This window comes from Myotis brandtii, unplaced genomic scaffold (genome assembly GCF_000412655.1).
Source record: "Myotis brandtii unplaced genomic scaffold, ASM41265v1 scaffold182, whole genome shotgun sequence".
Classification (NCBI taxonomy): domain Eukaryota; kingdom Metazoa; phylum Chordata; class Mammalia; order Chiroptera; family Vespertilionidae; genus Myotis; species Myotis brandtii.
In genome coordinates this window covers 1,171,144-1,187,041 of record NW_005356751.1, presented here as the reverse complement: position 1 = coordinate 1,187,041, position 15,898 = coordinate 1,171,144, and the positions used below count along the sequence as shown (strand labels likewise).

At 42.5% G+C, this 15,898-nt stretch overlaps 1 protein-coding gene across 1 annotated transcript in view; it reads right to left on the bottom strand.

Annotated features, from left to right (window-relative positions):
• Window positions 1-778: 778 nt before the first annotated feature.
• The window catches only part of MYO5C (myosin VC), an 87,033-nt gene continuing 71,913 nt past the window's right edge, over window positions 779-15,898 (bottom strand). The window contains exons 27-33 of the mRNA XM_014537834.1: window positions 15,156-15,341; window positions 13,299-13,388; window positions 10,840-10,990; window positions 9,973-10,255; window positions 4,195-4,369; window positions 3,621-3,701; window positions 779-1,676 (exon numbers count right to left, since the gene is read on the bottom strand). Coding sequence (XP_014393320.1) covers window positions 1,524-1,676; window positions 3,621-3,701; window positions 4,195-4,369; window positions 9,973-10,255; window positions 10,840-10,990; window positions 13,299-13,388; window positions 15,156-15,341 — 1,119 coding nt within the window. The 3' untranslated portion in view covers window positions 779-1,523. The remainder of the gene's footprint in view (window positions 1,677-3,620; window positions 3,702-4,194; window positions 4,370-9,972; window positions 10,256-10,839; window positions 10,991-13,298; window positions 13,389-15,155; window positions 15,342-15,898) is intronic.

The window sequence follows — 15,898 nt, the reverse complement described above, 5'->3', positions numbered from 1 at the left end:
ATACATGTCTGTGTTACAGAATCATTCCTCTTGCCTGTGACTGTCAGAAACAGAAGGGCCGGTTGGGATTCTTGGGGTGTTGCAAAGGGCACTGGGTCCACAGGCCACAGGCTAGGAGGGCTTATCAAATGACATATTATGATCTGAAAGGAAGGAATGAGGACATCTCGGGGGACAAGGAATAGTCAGCTCCCATAAAACTTGGGAAACACAGACTTCTCAAAAAGCGGGACCTAATAAAATTCTTCAGTTATTTTTATGAGAAAGTTTAAAACATATTTCAATGCTGATAAGATAGAGAAAATAATTTAGGTTACCTTTTTTTAATTGTATATTTTTTTGATTTTTTTACAGAGAGGAAGGGAGCAGGATAGAGAGTTAGAAACATCGATGAGAGAGAAACATCGATCAACTGCCTCCTGCACACCCACCACTGGGGATGTGCCCACAACCAAGGTACATGCCCTTGACCGGAATCGAACCTGGGATCCTTCAGTCCGCAGGCCGACACTCTATCCACTGAGCCAAACTGGTTAGGGCTAGGTTACCTTTTTAAACTTAGTTTTTAAAAGTTATTGTATGAGCCTGCCTGGTGGCTCAGTGGTTAAGCATCAACCTATGAACAGGAGGTCACAGTTTGATTCCTGGTTAGGGCACATGCCCAGTTTATGGGCTCGATCCCCAGTGTGGGGTGTGCAGGAGGTAGCTGATTCATGATTCTCTGTCATCACTGATGTTCCTATCTCTCTCTCCCTCTTCCTTCCTCTCTGAAATCAATAAAAAATATATTTAAAAATATATTCACACAAAAATATACATGAAAGATACTAAACAATAAAAAATGATGGCAAATGTGTTGGCAGATGAAATTTAAGAAATGTTCTTTGGGAGGAGGAGATGAAAACTGGTGTGGCAATTAAGCTTTAATAATATGCTGGTTTTAATTAGATAAATACATAAAATACTTCATATAATTCATTCAGATGGAATATTCTCTTAAAAATTAGAAGGGTCTGAAATAATAAATACTTTTTTATGCAGGAGAATTTTTAGAAAGAGTCAGTGGAACCCCACCTCCCACTCCCCGCCTCCCCCAAAAACAGGCATGAGGTGAGGGGACTTTTGGAAGACTCAGCCCTGGACCCCACTGTGGCTTCATAAATGGACCCAGGCTTCACAGGAACGTGTCCCCGATCTTATGCTCCTGTGGGTGGAGCCCTGTCACAAGATTGATTGAGACCAAGAGACACCTGGGAGAAAATGGGAGCTTCCAGGAATTCTAGTAAAAGCCAGCTGGGCTTGCAGAGCTAGACAAGGCCACAGCTGGAGTGTGTTAATTTTTGTAAAATGACAGTGGCAACAGCATCACTGTGAGCGAGAGGAGATGTGGACCTTTTGGGAGTTCTCATTTTCTCCCTTAAATCACATTCTAGAGCATTTCCAGTCCCAGTAATACGCCACATCCCTCATGTTTGGCCTTCGTTTAGCTTTTGAGGGAAAAGTGTGTTTGCTCTCTTTCCCCGCTACAATCTATTGAGAAAGCCTAGCTTGAAACTGCTGGGGATCTCGATCATTTCCAGAGCGTGGGGAGAGGGCGTAAAAGGAAAGACGACTTGGAAGAGATAGCTGGCATCCAACATCAGCTGCGAGGAGTCCTCCCGGCTGTTCAGGAGAGCCTGAAAGGAGAACGGGAGGGAAGTGAGTAAGGAAACGTGTGCACTCTGCTTCATTGCTATCTGAAAGCCAGGAGTAAGCAAAACACAGCTCCATCTCTAGGGAGACACTCCTTCCAAAAGCACATGAGATGACACACAAAAGAGCCTTTTAACAGCACGACTCCCAGGTGAAATGGTCTGGCAGGACTTCCAGATCAGCTCTCGTGAATGCGTCCTTGTCTGTTTCACTCCAGAAGTTAACTTCCCACTAAATGGATCTGTTCTCTCTTCTTCGCTATTCTCATGGCAGAATTCCAAGCTCAAACATCAATAGATCTCAAGTATTAAATTTTTATCGCACTCAGTACTTTCTTTTTATTCAAGGGTTTGCAAAATTTTTGGTCTCAGGACCTCTTTTATACTCTGAAAAATTATTGAGGATTCCAAGAGCCTTCATGTATATGGGTCTAACTACTGATATTTACCATATTAGTAATTAAAGCAATAACTTAAAATGTGTTCATTCACTAAAATAACAAGAGCAAAATAAATAAATAAATAAATAAATAAATAAATAAATAAATAATTTAAAAATAATAAAAAATAACAAGAGCAAACCCAACACATGTTCATATATTCTTATTGAAAAAGAACTATATTTTTAAAACAAAAAAGATTAGTGAGAAGTGGTATTATCTTATGTTTTTGTAAATCTCTTAAATGTCTGACTTAATAGGTCGAATGAATCTCAGATCTGCTTCTGCATTCAACCTATCGTGATTCATTTTTTTGGTTGAAGTATAAGAAAAAAAGTTGGCCTCGTACAGATATGGAATTGGAAAAAGGGAGACTTTGCAGACCTCCCAGAAGGGTCTCGAGGATCCCCAGGAATCCTTGAACCAAACTCTGAGAACTGCTGCCCTAGTTCATTGGGGAAGAAACCTTTGGGATTAAAACAAGGAAGACGGGTACACAGGTCCCTGCTTCCATTCAGCCTCTGCTCACCTGCGTGGCACTCAAAGGCTGGTAAGAAACAGGACCTGCTGAAGGAACTAAGAATGTCAGTCACCTCTGGTGTTTTCGTTCCCTTCCCTGAGGTAACATGGGCTCTGAAAACCGGGAATCTGACAGGGAAAATTCCTGCTGCTTTGTCTGCTTATTTGGTGAATGTGCTTTTTTTTTTTAAAATATATTTTATTGATTTTTTACAGAGAGGAAGGGACAAGGATAGAGAGTTCGAAACATCGATGAGAGAGAAACATCGATCAGCTGCCTCCTGCACATCTCCTACTGGGATGTGCCCGCAACCCAGGTACATGCCCCTGACCGGAATCGAACCTGGGACCCTTCAGTCCGCAGGCCGACGCTCTATCCACTGAGCCAAACCGGTTTCGGCGGTGAATGTGCTTTAATCCTGGATTTCTGTAATGTAAATCCTATATAATAAAAGCCTAATATGCTAAGTGTCCGGTCATCCGGTTGTCCATTCAACCAATCAAAGCGTAATATGCTAATGATATGCTAAAGTCGCTCAACTGCTCGCTATGACATGCACTGACTACCAGGGGGCAGACAGTTGACCAATCGACCAGTTGCTATGACATGCACTGACCACCAAGGGGCAGATGCTCCGACTGGTAGGTTAGCTTGCTGCTGGGGTCTGGCTGATCGGGACTGAGCAAGCCGGGCCAGACATGCCCTGGAGCCCTCCTGCGGTCCCTCCCCAGCTGGCCAACCTCCCGCATCCCTCCCCGTCCCCAACTGTGCACCGGTGGGGTCCCTTGACCTGGCCTGCACCCTCTCACAATCCGGGACCCCTCGGGGGATGTCAGAGAGCTGGTTTCAGCCCGATCCCGCAGGCCAGGCCAAGGGACCCCACTGGTTCACGAATTTGTGCACCGGGCCTCTAGATAAATATAAATGTCTTCTACTAAAAATTAAAAGTCACATTCTTAAGGATCTCACCTGTACTTTGCGAACGAAGGATGGAGTCACTCTTTTCTCGAAGTCATCTATAGGCGTGTATAAATTAAGGATCTTTATGATCTGCAAACCACACAGAAGACATGTTAGAGTTAGACCATGAAAAAAGACAGCTCTGCCTGTGATATAATGGTTCTGGTGGTTTTGGGATAGCTAGGAACCACAGGTAGCTCCTTTATACTATAATTGGCTCTAGGAACCAGGTGTTATTTCTTTCCAAGGAAAGAAAACAAAGTGAGAAGTGCATGGAAGGGAGCAAAGACAAATCACACAATTAGATGACAGACAACTCTCCTCTTCCAGCCTCCCGCCTCCATCCACATCTGTAAGTTTAGTGCGTAGGCAATATGTCATATGCACTTTTGTTGTTTTAAGGCCTGGTCTTAGTATTTAATAAATGTTTATGAGATAAGAAGGTGGGCTATGGGAGATTCTATGCTACCAAAAAGCACACAGAGACTCAGGTGCACCCCATGGTTGGCTAGGCCAGGAGAGCTGACACCAATGATAGGGTCTGCCAGTGAAGATCAGGGAGACACTCAGCAAGCCTGGTTACCTGCACAGCAGACAGTGAGGTACAGCGTTCGAAGATCTCCTTGGCATCGCTATCTGTGATCTTCTTGACCTGAAGCAACCAGGCTGCCTGAGAGAGAGGTTCCAAAGTTTCCTTGGCCAAGCTGTTCTGCAAATTCTTATCTTTAAGCCATTCTTCTAAGTAGCTGATGTTGCACCTGGAGTAAAAGCCAAAGGAGCACAGAATGGTAGACAATCTATATAGGACATGTTAGGGGAGGGTGCAAAATCCCCTAGTGCAGGGGTGGGCAACCCCTGGCACGCGTGCCGAACATGGCACGCCAATAACTTTTGCTGGCACGCGAAACCCTCTCTTATAATCTTCCATTTACAATTTTTTTCTTAATATCGACTTTTTTATTTTTCAGATAAAGTCAGTGTAGGTGCATCTTAAATAAATAATTTTACATAACATATATACATTAAAAAATAAATGTATTTTTCATCATCATATGTGTTTTTGTCGCTCGAATGAATTTTATTATTTCTTCAAGGTTCTTCACATACGTACACCTTAAGAGATATCAAGTAGGCGTAACATGTTCTCAAAAAATTAGGGTTGGCACGCAGAAGAATTCTGAGTCAGAGATTTTGCTGGTTTTGGCACGCACTCACAAGAAGGTTGCCCACCCCTGCCCTAGTGTGTCCTGAGAGGGTACCAGAGTACACTGAGGGGACCAGGACTACAGTCCAGCAGTTTCTTCATTTATAATATGAGGGTGTAGGACCATGATTCCTGGTTCTAAGGATCATAATAGTATAGGGTGAGGGACTATAACAGCTATAAACTTTGGGGGAAAATCTGAGCAAAGTATAGTGACTACAATAATTTATAAAGTAATCTATTAAAATAGTCAATAATAGACTTGCAAATCATTAAAGGGGGAAAATAGTGGCATTTGTAGAGAAGATTTACATTGGTATAAAAACTATTTAATTTCTTTTCCTAAATTGGCAGAACATTTTCAATTGGCAGAAGGCTTTTCTTTCAGTCCACTGAGGTTTTTAATTCTCCTTTCTGTCACTAATTATCATAGGTTAAGAAGCATGGGTTTTTTCTCACCAGTCCACTGTGTGAGCTTGGAAAGTTACTCAACTCTCCGGGTAAATGAATGTTGAGAACACTCATACATCGCTAGTGGGACTGCTAAGGAAAATAGTGTGGCAGTTCCTCAAAATGTTTAACATAAAAGAACCATATGACCCAGCAATTCAACTTCTAGATATGCACTCAAGAAGACTGAAAACGTCCACACACAAAAATTGTCCATAAGTGTTCATAGTATTTAATTAAAAAAAATTTTTTTATTGATTTAAGAGAGGAAGGGAGAGGGAGAGAGAGAGATAGAAACATCAATGATGACAGAGAATCATTGATTGGCTATCTCCTGCACGCCCCCTACTAGGAATGGAGTCTGTAACCCGGGCATGTGCCTTGACCTAGAATGGAACCATGACCTCCTGGTTCATAGGTCAATGCTCAACCACTGAGCCACACTAGCCAGGCCCATAGCTTTTAATTAGCCAAAAATGAAAACAACACAAATGCCTACCAACTAATGAATAAACAAACTGTGCTATATCCATAAATGGTATGTTATTCAGCAATGAAGAGGAATGAGAAACTAGTACATGCCACCATATGGATGAACTGTGAAAACATTATGCTAAGTGAAAAAAGCCAGTCACAAAAGACAATATATTTTATGATTCCATTTATAAATACGTCCAAAATAGGCAAATCTATAGAGAAAGAAAATATATTCATGGTTGTGTAGGCTGAAGGAGAGGCAACTAGAGAGGTGGGGTGTGGGTAGTGATAAGAGTGGCTGCTAATGAGTATAAGGTTTCTTTCTGGAGTGATGAAAATGTTCTAAAATTACATTATGGTGACGGTTATGCAACTCTGTAAATATACCAAAAACGATTGAACTATACACTTTTAATGGGTGAACCTCATGGCAGATAAATTACATATCAATGAAGCTGTTTCAAGAAATGAAGTGTTGAACTAGGTGATCAGGGGAAGGGGATTCTTCTCTTTGGTTATAACACTGAGGTGCTAATGCTGAATTAGTGTATTCCACAGGAATGCAATGAGTGAAGTAACACCTCTTGTACTGGTTCATCCCCTCATTTTTTTCATTGTCTATTTTGTTCTGCTAGTTTGAGTTCTTATTACAATAGATACCTAATGAGCCTCCCATTTCACTCCTTCTTACCCATCTTAATCCTGCCACAGCACTTTCTAAATCTGAATTTTGAGTATATTAATCCTCCTGCTCAAAAGTCTGTGGTGGAGTTCTGGCTCCTGCTACGGTGGAGAAAGCACCCCCCCGCCCCCCACTATGCCTCTCCCACCAAACGCAGCTGTAAAGCCTGGATGGAATTCCTGGAGCAGCTGTCTAGGGACTCTGAAAAGTGAATAGTAGCAGGTGGATCGGGGAAGAAAACCAGACTTTGAAGTATCTCCACTTGATAGTGAATTTGCCAGTTTTTTCCTCTTGCTATTTGTTGGCCTGAACTCAAAGCAGCCTGAAACTTAGTAGTGAGCATTGAAGTCAACAATGAGCTCCAGGAGGAGTAATCTAGTTCTGGCTCCAGGAGCTGAAGAGGGGTGTCCTAATGCTCAGAGAGAGGGTGGAAATCTGGTTTTCTTTCTTTCTCCATTCTCTCATAGTCAAGCCCCAAACAATCAGCTGGTGATGGCAATGGTGGCAAAGGGTCCAATAGAAACCTAAAACTCTGAGAGGAGGGAAGTTCCTGCAACTGGAGGAGCTGTGGTCCAAGAACTCCCACTGCTCTATCCTCCAACCACCAGGCCCCAGATGGGGACATTTCTGGGAATTGTGCCACACAGCGAGTTAAGTAAAGTCTCCGGCCCTCGCTGGTTTTGCTCAGTGGATAGAGCATTGGCTTGCACACTGAAGGGTCCCAGGTTTGATTCAAGCCAAGGGTACATGCCTCGGTTGCAGGCTCAATCCCTGGCCCTGGTCAGGGTGCATGCGGGAGGCAACCAATTGATGTGTCTCTCTTACATCGATGTTTCTCTCTGTGTCTCTCTCTCTCCCTTCCTCTAAAAATCAATGGAAAAATATCCTCAGTGAGGATAAATAAATAAATAAATAAATAAAGTAAAGCCCCCATTTTCAGTTGGGGTGGGGGGCGGCGGCGGCAAACAGGGGATCTGCAGGGAGCTGGAAATACCAGGGGGTTATGGAGAGGAAGAAGCTTGGGAAAATGACCCCTTAAAGTTGTTTATGAACTCCTGGGCGCACCCCCGAGCCCACACATGGATCTGACCCTCAGTAGCACATACAGATGTGAGGACTAAACTATGGGACAGAGGAAGAGCCAAGTTTCAGTCTGGCCACTGTGTGTTATACATGAGACAGAACCAAATAGCATTACAAAGACTTTGAAAAATGAGCTGACATGGGAACCACAGCCCCCAGGGGATACTCAGAACTTGCAGCTTGAACCCAAATGGTCTAACTATCTGATAAAAATATCCACATTCTCCAAAGGACTTAAAGACCCAGAGTCTCATAGTATAATATTAGAAGTGTCCAGGAAACAATTCAGAATTACCAGATGGTCCCTGACTTATGATGGTTTGACTTACAATTTTTCAATTTTACGATGATGTGAAGTGATATAATAAATTATATGATATAGTCAAAGTAGTATAAAATAGGCTCTGTGTTAGATGATTTTGCCCAAATTTAGGCTCATGTAAGTGTTCTGAGCACGTTTAAGGTAGTAGGGTAAACTATGATATTCTGTAGGTACTGGTAAGTGTATTAAATGCATTTCCAGCTTACAACATTTTCAATTTGTAATGGGTTTATCAGGATGTAACCCCCATAAGTTGAGAAGTATCTGTTCTTGGCATATAAAGAGCCAGGAAAAGCTCAACTCACATCTAAACAAGATAATCAACAGATGCCAACTCTGAGACGACACAGATGTTGGAATTACCCGACAAAGACTTTAAAGAAGCTAAAATAAAAATGCTCCAAAAAGTAAAGACAAACTATCCTGAAATAAATGAAAAGATAGAAAGTCTCAGAAAAGAAATAGAAGATATTTAAAAAATGAAAATTTTAGACATGAAAAATACAATAACAAATAAAAGAACTCACTGAATAGGATCAATAGCAGAATAGAGATGGCAGAGGAAACAGCCAGTGAACTTTAAGGCATCAATAGAGATTATCCAAACTGAAGAGCACAGAGAAAGAAAAAAAAACCTGAAAGAAATGAACCAAACTTTAGGGACTCAGAGGACAATAATGAAAGATCTAACATTTATGTCACCAAAGTTCCAGAAGGAAAGAAGAAATTATGGTGCAAAGTATCTGAAGAAATACTGGCTGGAAATGTCCCAAATTTGGTGAAATGTACAAACCTACAGATTCAAGAAGCTCAGGGAACCCCCAAAGAGGGTAAACCTAAAGAAAATCACACCCAGACACATCACAATCAAACTGTGGAAAACTAAAGACAAAGAAAAAAATTAAATGCAACCAGAGAAACACTATGCATTACTTGTATGGAAACAATAATTCAAATGATTGTGCATTTCTAATCAGAAATCATGAAAGCCAGAATAAAGTAAAACATTTTTAAAGTGATGGGAAAAAAGTACTGTCAACCCAGAATGCTAAAGCCTGCAAAAAATATATTTCAGGAATGAAGGTGAAATGAAGACATTTTCAGGTAAAAGAAAACTAAGAGAATTAATTGCCAGTGAACTTGCTCTAAAAGCCCTACTAAAAGAATTTCCTCGGGCAGAAGGAAAATGATATCCAAATGAGATGTAGGGGGAATAAACTGTTTTGTGTTTTGTGTACTCACAACTATAAATAAACCTACTTTTCCCCACCCTGTATAGAAGTGAAAAACACCATCAGCAATTGCCATTTATAGAACATCCCACTCAACAACCACAGAATATATATTCTTTTCAACTGCACATGGAATGTTCAGAAAATCAAACCATAGCCTGGCTTGTATGGCTCAGTGGTTGAGCGTCGACCGACTTATGAACCAGGTCATGGTTTGATTCCCAGTCAGGGCACATGCCCGGGTTGCAGGCTTGATCCCCGTAGGGGGCGTGCATCATTGATGTTTCTCTCTCTCCCTCTCCCTTTCTGTCTCTGAAATATATATATATATATTTTTTTAAAGATAAAGACAAGATGACGGCCAAGTGCTTACACTGCAGCTGCCATCCTAGGGTCCATGATTCTCTCCTCCAGGCATGCTGTCTGCATCTTACCCTTCCACCCAGACCCCACATCTAAGTCTCCTGTAGCAGTCTGTAAATTCATTCCTCTGCCCATTCATTCATCCATTCAATAAACACTTGCTAAACATCTATCATGCCTATGTCTGCCACAGAGCCTGTCCTTGCTTTCCTCTGTCCTGCACCAGGCAGTACTTCTCACAGAGGTGGTGGTCAGTAAACCCTGGGTGCGTGTATGATAACCACAGAAGGCAGGCTTTTAAAATATAGGGTTACTAGTTCCCAGTGAAAGCCACTCTGCCACAGCTCAAATTAGCACAGTGTGGAGTGATGGGAGGCGGTCTGGGCAGTGGATGGCAGACACTCTAAGCTTCTAAGAGTCACCTTGCCCCGCGCCCCCTACCCCTGGCATTACAGCCCTTGGGGAAGGAGGACCGGAGTGTGTGTCAGACTTGATGAGCATTACTCCCCGCCAGCCTCCTGGAGGAAGTGGTGGTGTCTGGGTTTTACCTGATCTGCATCCCTTTCCGGCAGGAGCACATGTCCTTGCGCAGGAAGAGGCTGTTGAGCGTGACGGCCCCGATGAGGAAGAAGAGCTGCTTCACTGCCTGCCTCACGAGCTCGGGGTCCAGGCCGTTCTGGCACATGGTGCTGTAGAAGTAGCTCAGCTGCTGCAGGACGGAGGTCATCGTGTAGGCGTCCGTGTCGTCGATGCTGGACGACCGCTTGCGGAAGCCCGTGGGCTTCAGGCCGGAAATGCCCTGCAGACTCTCGTACTCCAGCATGCCCGGCACTGCAGGGGGACACCCAGAGGACTTTCTCACTGCTCTATGTGCCTGTTTCAGGAGGTGCAACATTTTCTACAAGAGTTAGTAGTGGGTGTAGTTGTGACAAAGCGATGGAATCAAGGCCTGGGGAGCACAGGCTGCAGGGTGGATGGGACAGACGCTGTTTTCAACAGGGCAGCAGCCCCTGGTTAGGCTTGCAGACCTCTTCTTTCAGAATCGCAGGAATGGAAGCAGGTTAGCATGGTAGCTCATGGTCTGCGACCATTTAAAGTATTTACATTTCAGAAAACTGAAGGAAGTAGGACTTTAGGATTTCAGAAACACCTGTCTAAGACCCAGGATTAGCCATATAAATAGCTGCAGCTCTTCCACGGTTTTCCCCTCAGGATGAATTGCTCTTACAGGAAAAAACTATGAACCATGTACTTTTATATATGGAATTGCTTCAAGCAAACAAAGAATTAAACTAAGTTTTCTTGGTTTTAGAAATTACATTCTTTATAGCCACACATTGTAACCATACACCTGATTTATTTTTTAAGGCCTCAATGTTACTATAAATATTTTTGGTTATCAATTCTTTTCTTACCTATTATTGGTTGAATGTTATTTTCCATGACGATAATGAACTGATGATATATTCGTATAGCCACATCACTAAGAATCTGTCTGTATTCTGACAGGTCAAAATTGTTCAAGCAGTTCTTGTTCTGATGTGGACTGTTATGCTTCATGAATTCCTGAAAGTAATTTGGGGCATATAAATATTAAAATAATATAGACACATAGGAAATGAAAATACTATCTCTATTAATGATGTTATAATCCGCTTCTACTATACTCCCACACTTTACAATTTAATGTCTGATTTGTATCAAAAAGGTTCTTGATGTTGAGTAGCACTTATGTTCTATAATTAACTAAGTGTCACTGTACTGCCTGCTCGTCCTACAAATACGTGCCCCCAGGCCTGTAAGCCACAGCAGAAAACCACTCCCATGGAAGCTCGCAGAAAAAAACTGCAAAGCACCCAAGGATACAAACTGCTATAAGAGGACAGTAGATAAATGAGATTCATGACTTTATAATTGCAGATTATAGACTACTCTGAGATATTATAAAATATGTGCTATGGACTAACTGTTCATGCCTCCCCATGGTCCCCAATTCATAAGTTAAAGCCCTTACCTCCTATGTGGTTATATTTAGAGATGGGGTCTCTAAGGAAGTGATTAAGGTCAAATGAGGTCATAAGGTAGGGCCCTCATCTGTTAGGATTAGTGTTATAATAAGAGACACTAAAGAGCTCAATCTCTTTCGCCCCCATGCAGAGGAAAGGCCATGTGAGGACACAGCAAGAAGGCAGCTGTCTGTAAGCCAGAGAGAGAGGTCTCACCAGATACCAGCCCTGCTGGCACCTTGGTCTGGACTTAAGTCTCCTGAACTGTGAGAAAATGACTTTCTTTGTTTAAGTCATCTGGTCTATGGTATTTTGTATATAGCAGCCCAGGCAGATGAATACAATATATTTAATATGTCCCAAGAGATAAAAGGAAAACATTAAGACAAGAATAGGACACTATGATAAAAGGCACAGGTGAAAAAGAACCATTAAAATTTTAGAAATAAAAATAGAGTAATTGAAAAAATAGACAGGGGAAAGAACATTGTGTACATGGCTGAAGGGGGCAAAAATAGGACTAAAAAGTAAATGCTGTTGTATAATATAATATCCTCTTCCATTAATGCCTCATAGATGCAAGTTTTTCTTAAATGGACGACCTGTGTCTCCCCTCTCCTTCCCACCTCCCCTCCCCTACACACTTTGGCATTCCTTTTAGTCAGAGCTTGGATCTTCTTTACTTATTTCTCCTTTTGTTCTATAGTTCCAGTAGGAATACTTTTATATTTTGTTTTACTTTCTCTTCATTGGGACAATTGGCTATCCATGTGGAAGAAGATATGAGTTCATGACCTCACAAGTCAACGTAGAATAGCGAATCGCACCAATTTTGGATAGGTAAAAGCATAATTGTAAATTCTAAATTTTAATTGTAAGAGTTTAGAAGAAAGTAAGAGAATATCTTCATGATCTCATGGTAGGGGAGAATTTCTTGAAACATATAACATAAGGATAGATTTAAGTACATAAAAATTCAAAACCTGGGTATGAAAAAGAACTCCATAAATAAAATTAGAAGATACACCACAATCTATCCATAATATATAAGGTTTTCTATAAGTAAATCAGAAAAAAACACCCCTAAAAAAAATAAAGAATAGATGTAAATAGGTAGTTTAAACGGAAACCCAAATGACCAATAAGCATATGAAATGATGCTTGATCTCACTGGCATCAAGTAATTTCAATTGAAGTCAAGAAAGTATTGTTTTATGCCCATGAGCTTGGTAAATAAGGTCTGTCAATACTAAGTGTTGGTGAAGGTCTGAGACACTGGAAACTTCATACACTACTGAGTGAGACACTTTATAAAATGGTGCAACTATTTTGGAGAGCAGTAAAAACCCTGAAAGCCATTTTGTTATTATTTAACCAATGAAATTCTGCTCTGTGCATACTTGAAGGTGGAAAACTCCTTTATGATGTCAGTCCCTTCAAAATGGCCAAGGATTTACGGACTATGAAGGAACAACCAGAACTTTATAGAGAACAGCTCTGAAGAAACAGGCATATTGAACTAAAGGCTGTAGTTTAGAGTCATAATACTAAAAACTTCAGAATTTCACAATCAGAAGAAACTCAAAAATCATCTAGTCTGCCCCATTGATTTAAAACTCAAGGACACTGAGGCTCAGTACCGTGCCCAAAGTCTAAGCCTCTTTTTAGAAGTCTTCTGCTTGTCACTTCTGTTACCTGGTGATAGGAGGTTGACCTCTTGGGTGCGGAGGAGGCCAGAAAGCCAGTGAGGGCAGAGGCTGTCCCTGGAGCTGGGTGCCCCAATTCCTACCCCCATAGTGAGCTCTGGCTCATGAGGAGATTATAGACCGGCAGTCGGCACCGAACACAGAGCAGGCAAGCATTCCTACCTCTTCTCCACTGTACTGCTTCAGGCAATTGAGGAAATGACAAGTATTGGAAAGCCAAAAGGACAGCATCTCAAAGTCTTCTAAATGCTCCTTAAAAAAACACACACAACAAAATAAAACAAGAAAAGACAAAGGTGGAGTTGGTGATTACTGGTGCCTCTGAGCAACATCAGACTTACCTTACCTGTTGGTTAGTTAGTGTCTTTGCCCAAAATGGAGTCCTCTTTTATTCACTAAAGCCTTTATTAAATTTGTGCTATAATGATAGGCCCTTATGTTATTTAGCAGGTTACTTGTTTGAAGCTTAATTCGGGCCCTGCAGGAATGCCAGAGAAATGTCAATCTCAGGCCTTGCCTTCCAAAGTTCCCACTCCACTGGGAGGACGGACATAACATATGGGGCACAGTAATTAGGTGGCCGATTGCCCATGTGGTGGATGTAGACTGTGCTCAGAGGATGGAGGGACCATGGGAAACCAGGGCAGCTGAGAAAACCTGAGAGAAGCGAGGGGATGGTCCTCCTTGAAAGCGGGGGACAGACAAAAGCTCAGGATCCAGGACTTTTGGGATGATGCTACTGCTTCTTTCCATTTAAGGAGAATAGGAATTACAGCAATACCACTGGATTCAGCAAGAGGAATCACCGGTGGTCTTTTTGTGGAGTGACGGGGCAGAAGCCAGATGGCAAGGGATGAAAAAGAGAATTGGTGAAGAGCACTAGTTTAAACACTTTTGGCAGTTGGGGGGACAAGGGGGTGGAGGCAAAGGCACCATGGCTAAGGGTGTGGGGCCAAGTGAGGGTCGCTTCAATGTGCTGTGCACCAGAGCGGAAGGGGCAGATACTGGCACCAGCAAAGGCATAGGACAGGGAGCTGCTAGGGAAGCTGAGACAGAAGATGCTGATGGGAAAGTATTTATACTCCTCGTGTCAGGCATCTTTCACTTTCTAAATATTTAAACATTCCAGAGCAGCAAGACGGGGCAAATACTGTGTGTCTGCATCTTGGGATACAATGCAAGTGTGTCCTAAGAAAACCCGATTTATGAAAATATGGACAGGGGAAATATCCACATATGGGAGGCCCTTCATAGGACGCTCTGGTGGCTACTGTGAAGACAAAGACAATAAAGGACCCAGGACCAAACAAATGCTAATTTTCTCCTCTTAACTCCAGATGAATTCTTGGTACAAAATTTTTGGGAGGGGAGGGAAGAATTACTCTAAACTCTCATGCATCCACTGCTTTTATTCTTCTCTTTCCCTAGGATATTTAAAATAGGATTTAATTACTCATGATTCTACTAGAACATATATTTTACTAAAAGTGAGACAGGACCTTTTGCAACTAAAAATTCAAATATATCCCAACATCAAAGATTGCTCCCCATGTGGAAGGGGGATGAAAATATTGGATCTGTATTTTACTGCTTTCTACTAACATGCAGCTCGTCTTTGTTTCTGAGTTGGGACTAAGGGTGCACAATGTAGTTTTAGAAGGGACAGTTATAGACAAGTAATTTTTCAGGCCTTCCCATTCCTCACCTTTCACACTTCCTACATTACAGCTGGGACTCTAACACCCTGAGGGGATAGAAATAGTGTGTGTGTGTGGCTACGAGGCTGTAATCTCACAGGTAAGGCTTCAAGGTCAATTGGCAGATCCTACCCTTGGGGATCCCTGACCTAACTTGTCTTTTCCTAACAACTTGGCTTCTTTCACCGATTGGGCCTCAGACTGGTTCGAGGAATCATGTGGTTCACCAAAGCCAGGAGGTGAAGGATGGGCATCTGGTCATCCCCACAGATGTTGCTAAAGGACCTATAATTCCAAGGGCAATGTCAAAGGTAGTTCCTACCTTAACCACTTGCTTGATGCCATTAATGATACTGTTCATGAGGGACTTGAGCATGCTGGCGTCATTGAGAGAGTCTGCATAACGTACACACATGAACAGGATGTGAGCCGGCAGCCCGGGGATCATGTTCACCACCACGCCGCGGGGCTTCAGGTCTGGAGCGGAAAGAGTCAGTGAGGATGACCGCTGTGGTTAGCTCTCCCCCTAAGGAACCTCTGACTCTGGGGCGGGGGTTATTTGCTTTTCTGTGCCCGATGCACTCAATGCAATGCCTGAATGCACAGGCATGTCTTTTCTGTTTGGGGAATTTAGTTTGGCTCTTCTTTTGACAAAAAAACTGCTCCTCTTACTTCTCATTTGCAAAGTGCCTTCTCCCTGATGTGGAGACCCTGGATTTCAGATCTCCAGCGTAAGAGAGGAACCGCAGTTCCAAGCACCCCACCCTCGCATCTATGACAAGGATGCAATACGATCTCAGCGCTCACATGCACCTGCTTTGAATCTGGAAAACAGGAGCACAACAGTCCCACAGAGGAGGCCTTGCTGGCTTGGAGAGGAGAGAATGGTAGGGAGACAGGTGGGATTAAGGGGAGAGAGAAGCTTTATAGAACAAATTAAGATAAGCAAACAAAGACCTTCCGGTGGCTGCATAAAAATGGGGGGACAGAGAGGAGGCTCCAAAGCTGTGCCCCAGCGATGGTGGAAAGGAAGGGTAGGGGTGCTCCTTCCTCCCTTAGATGAGG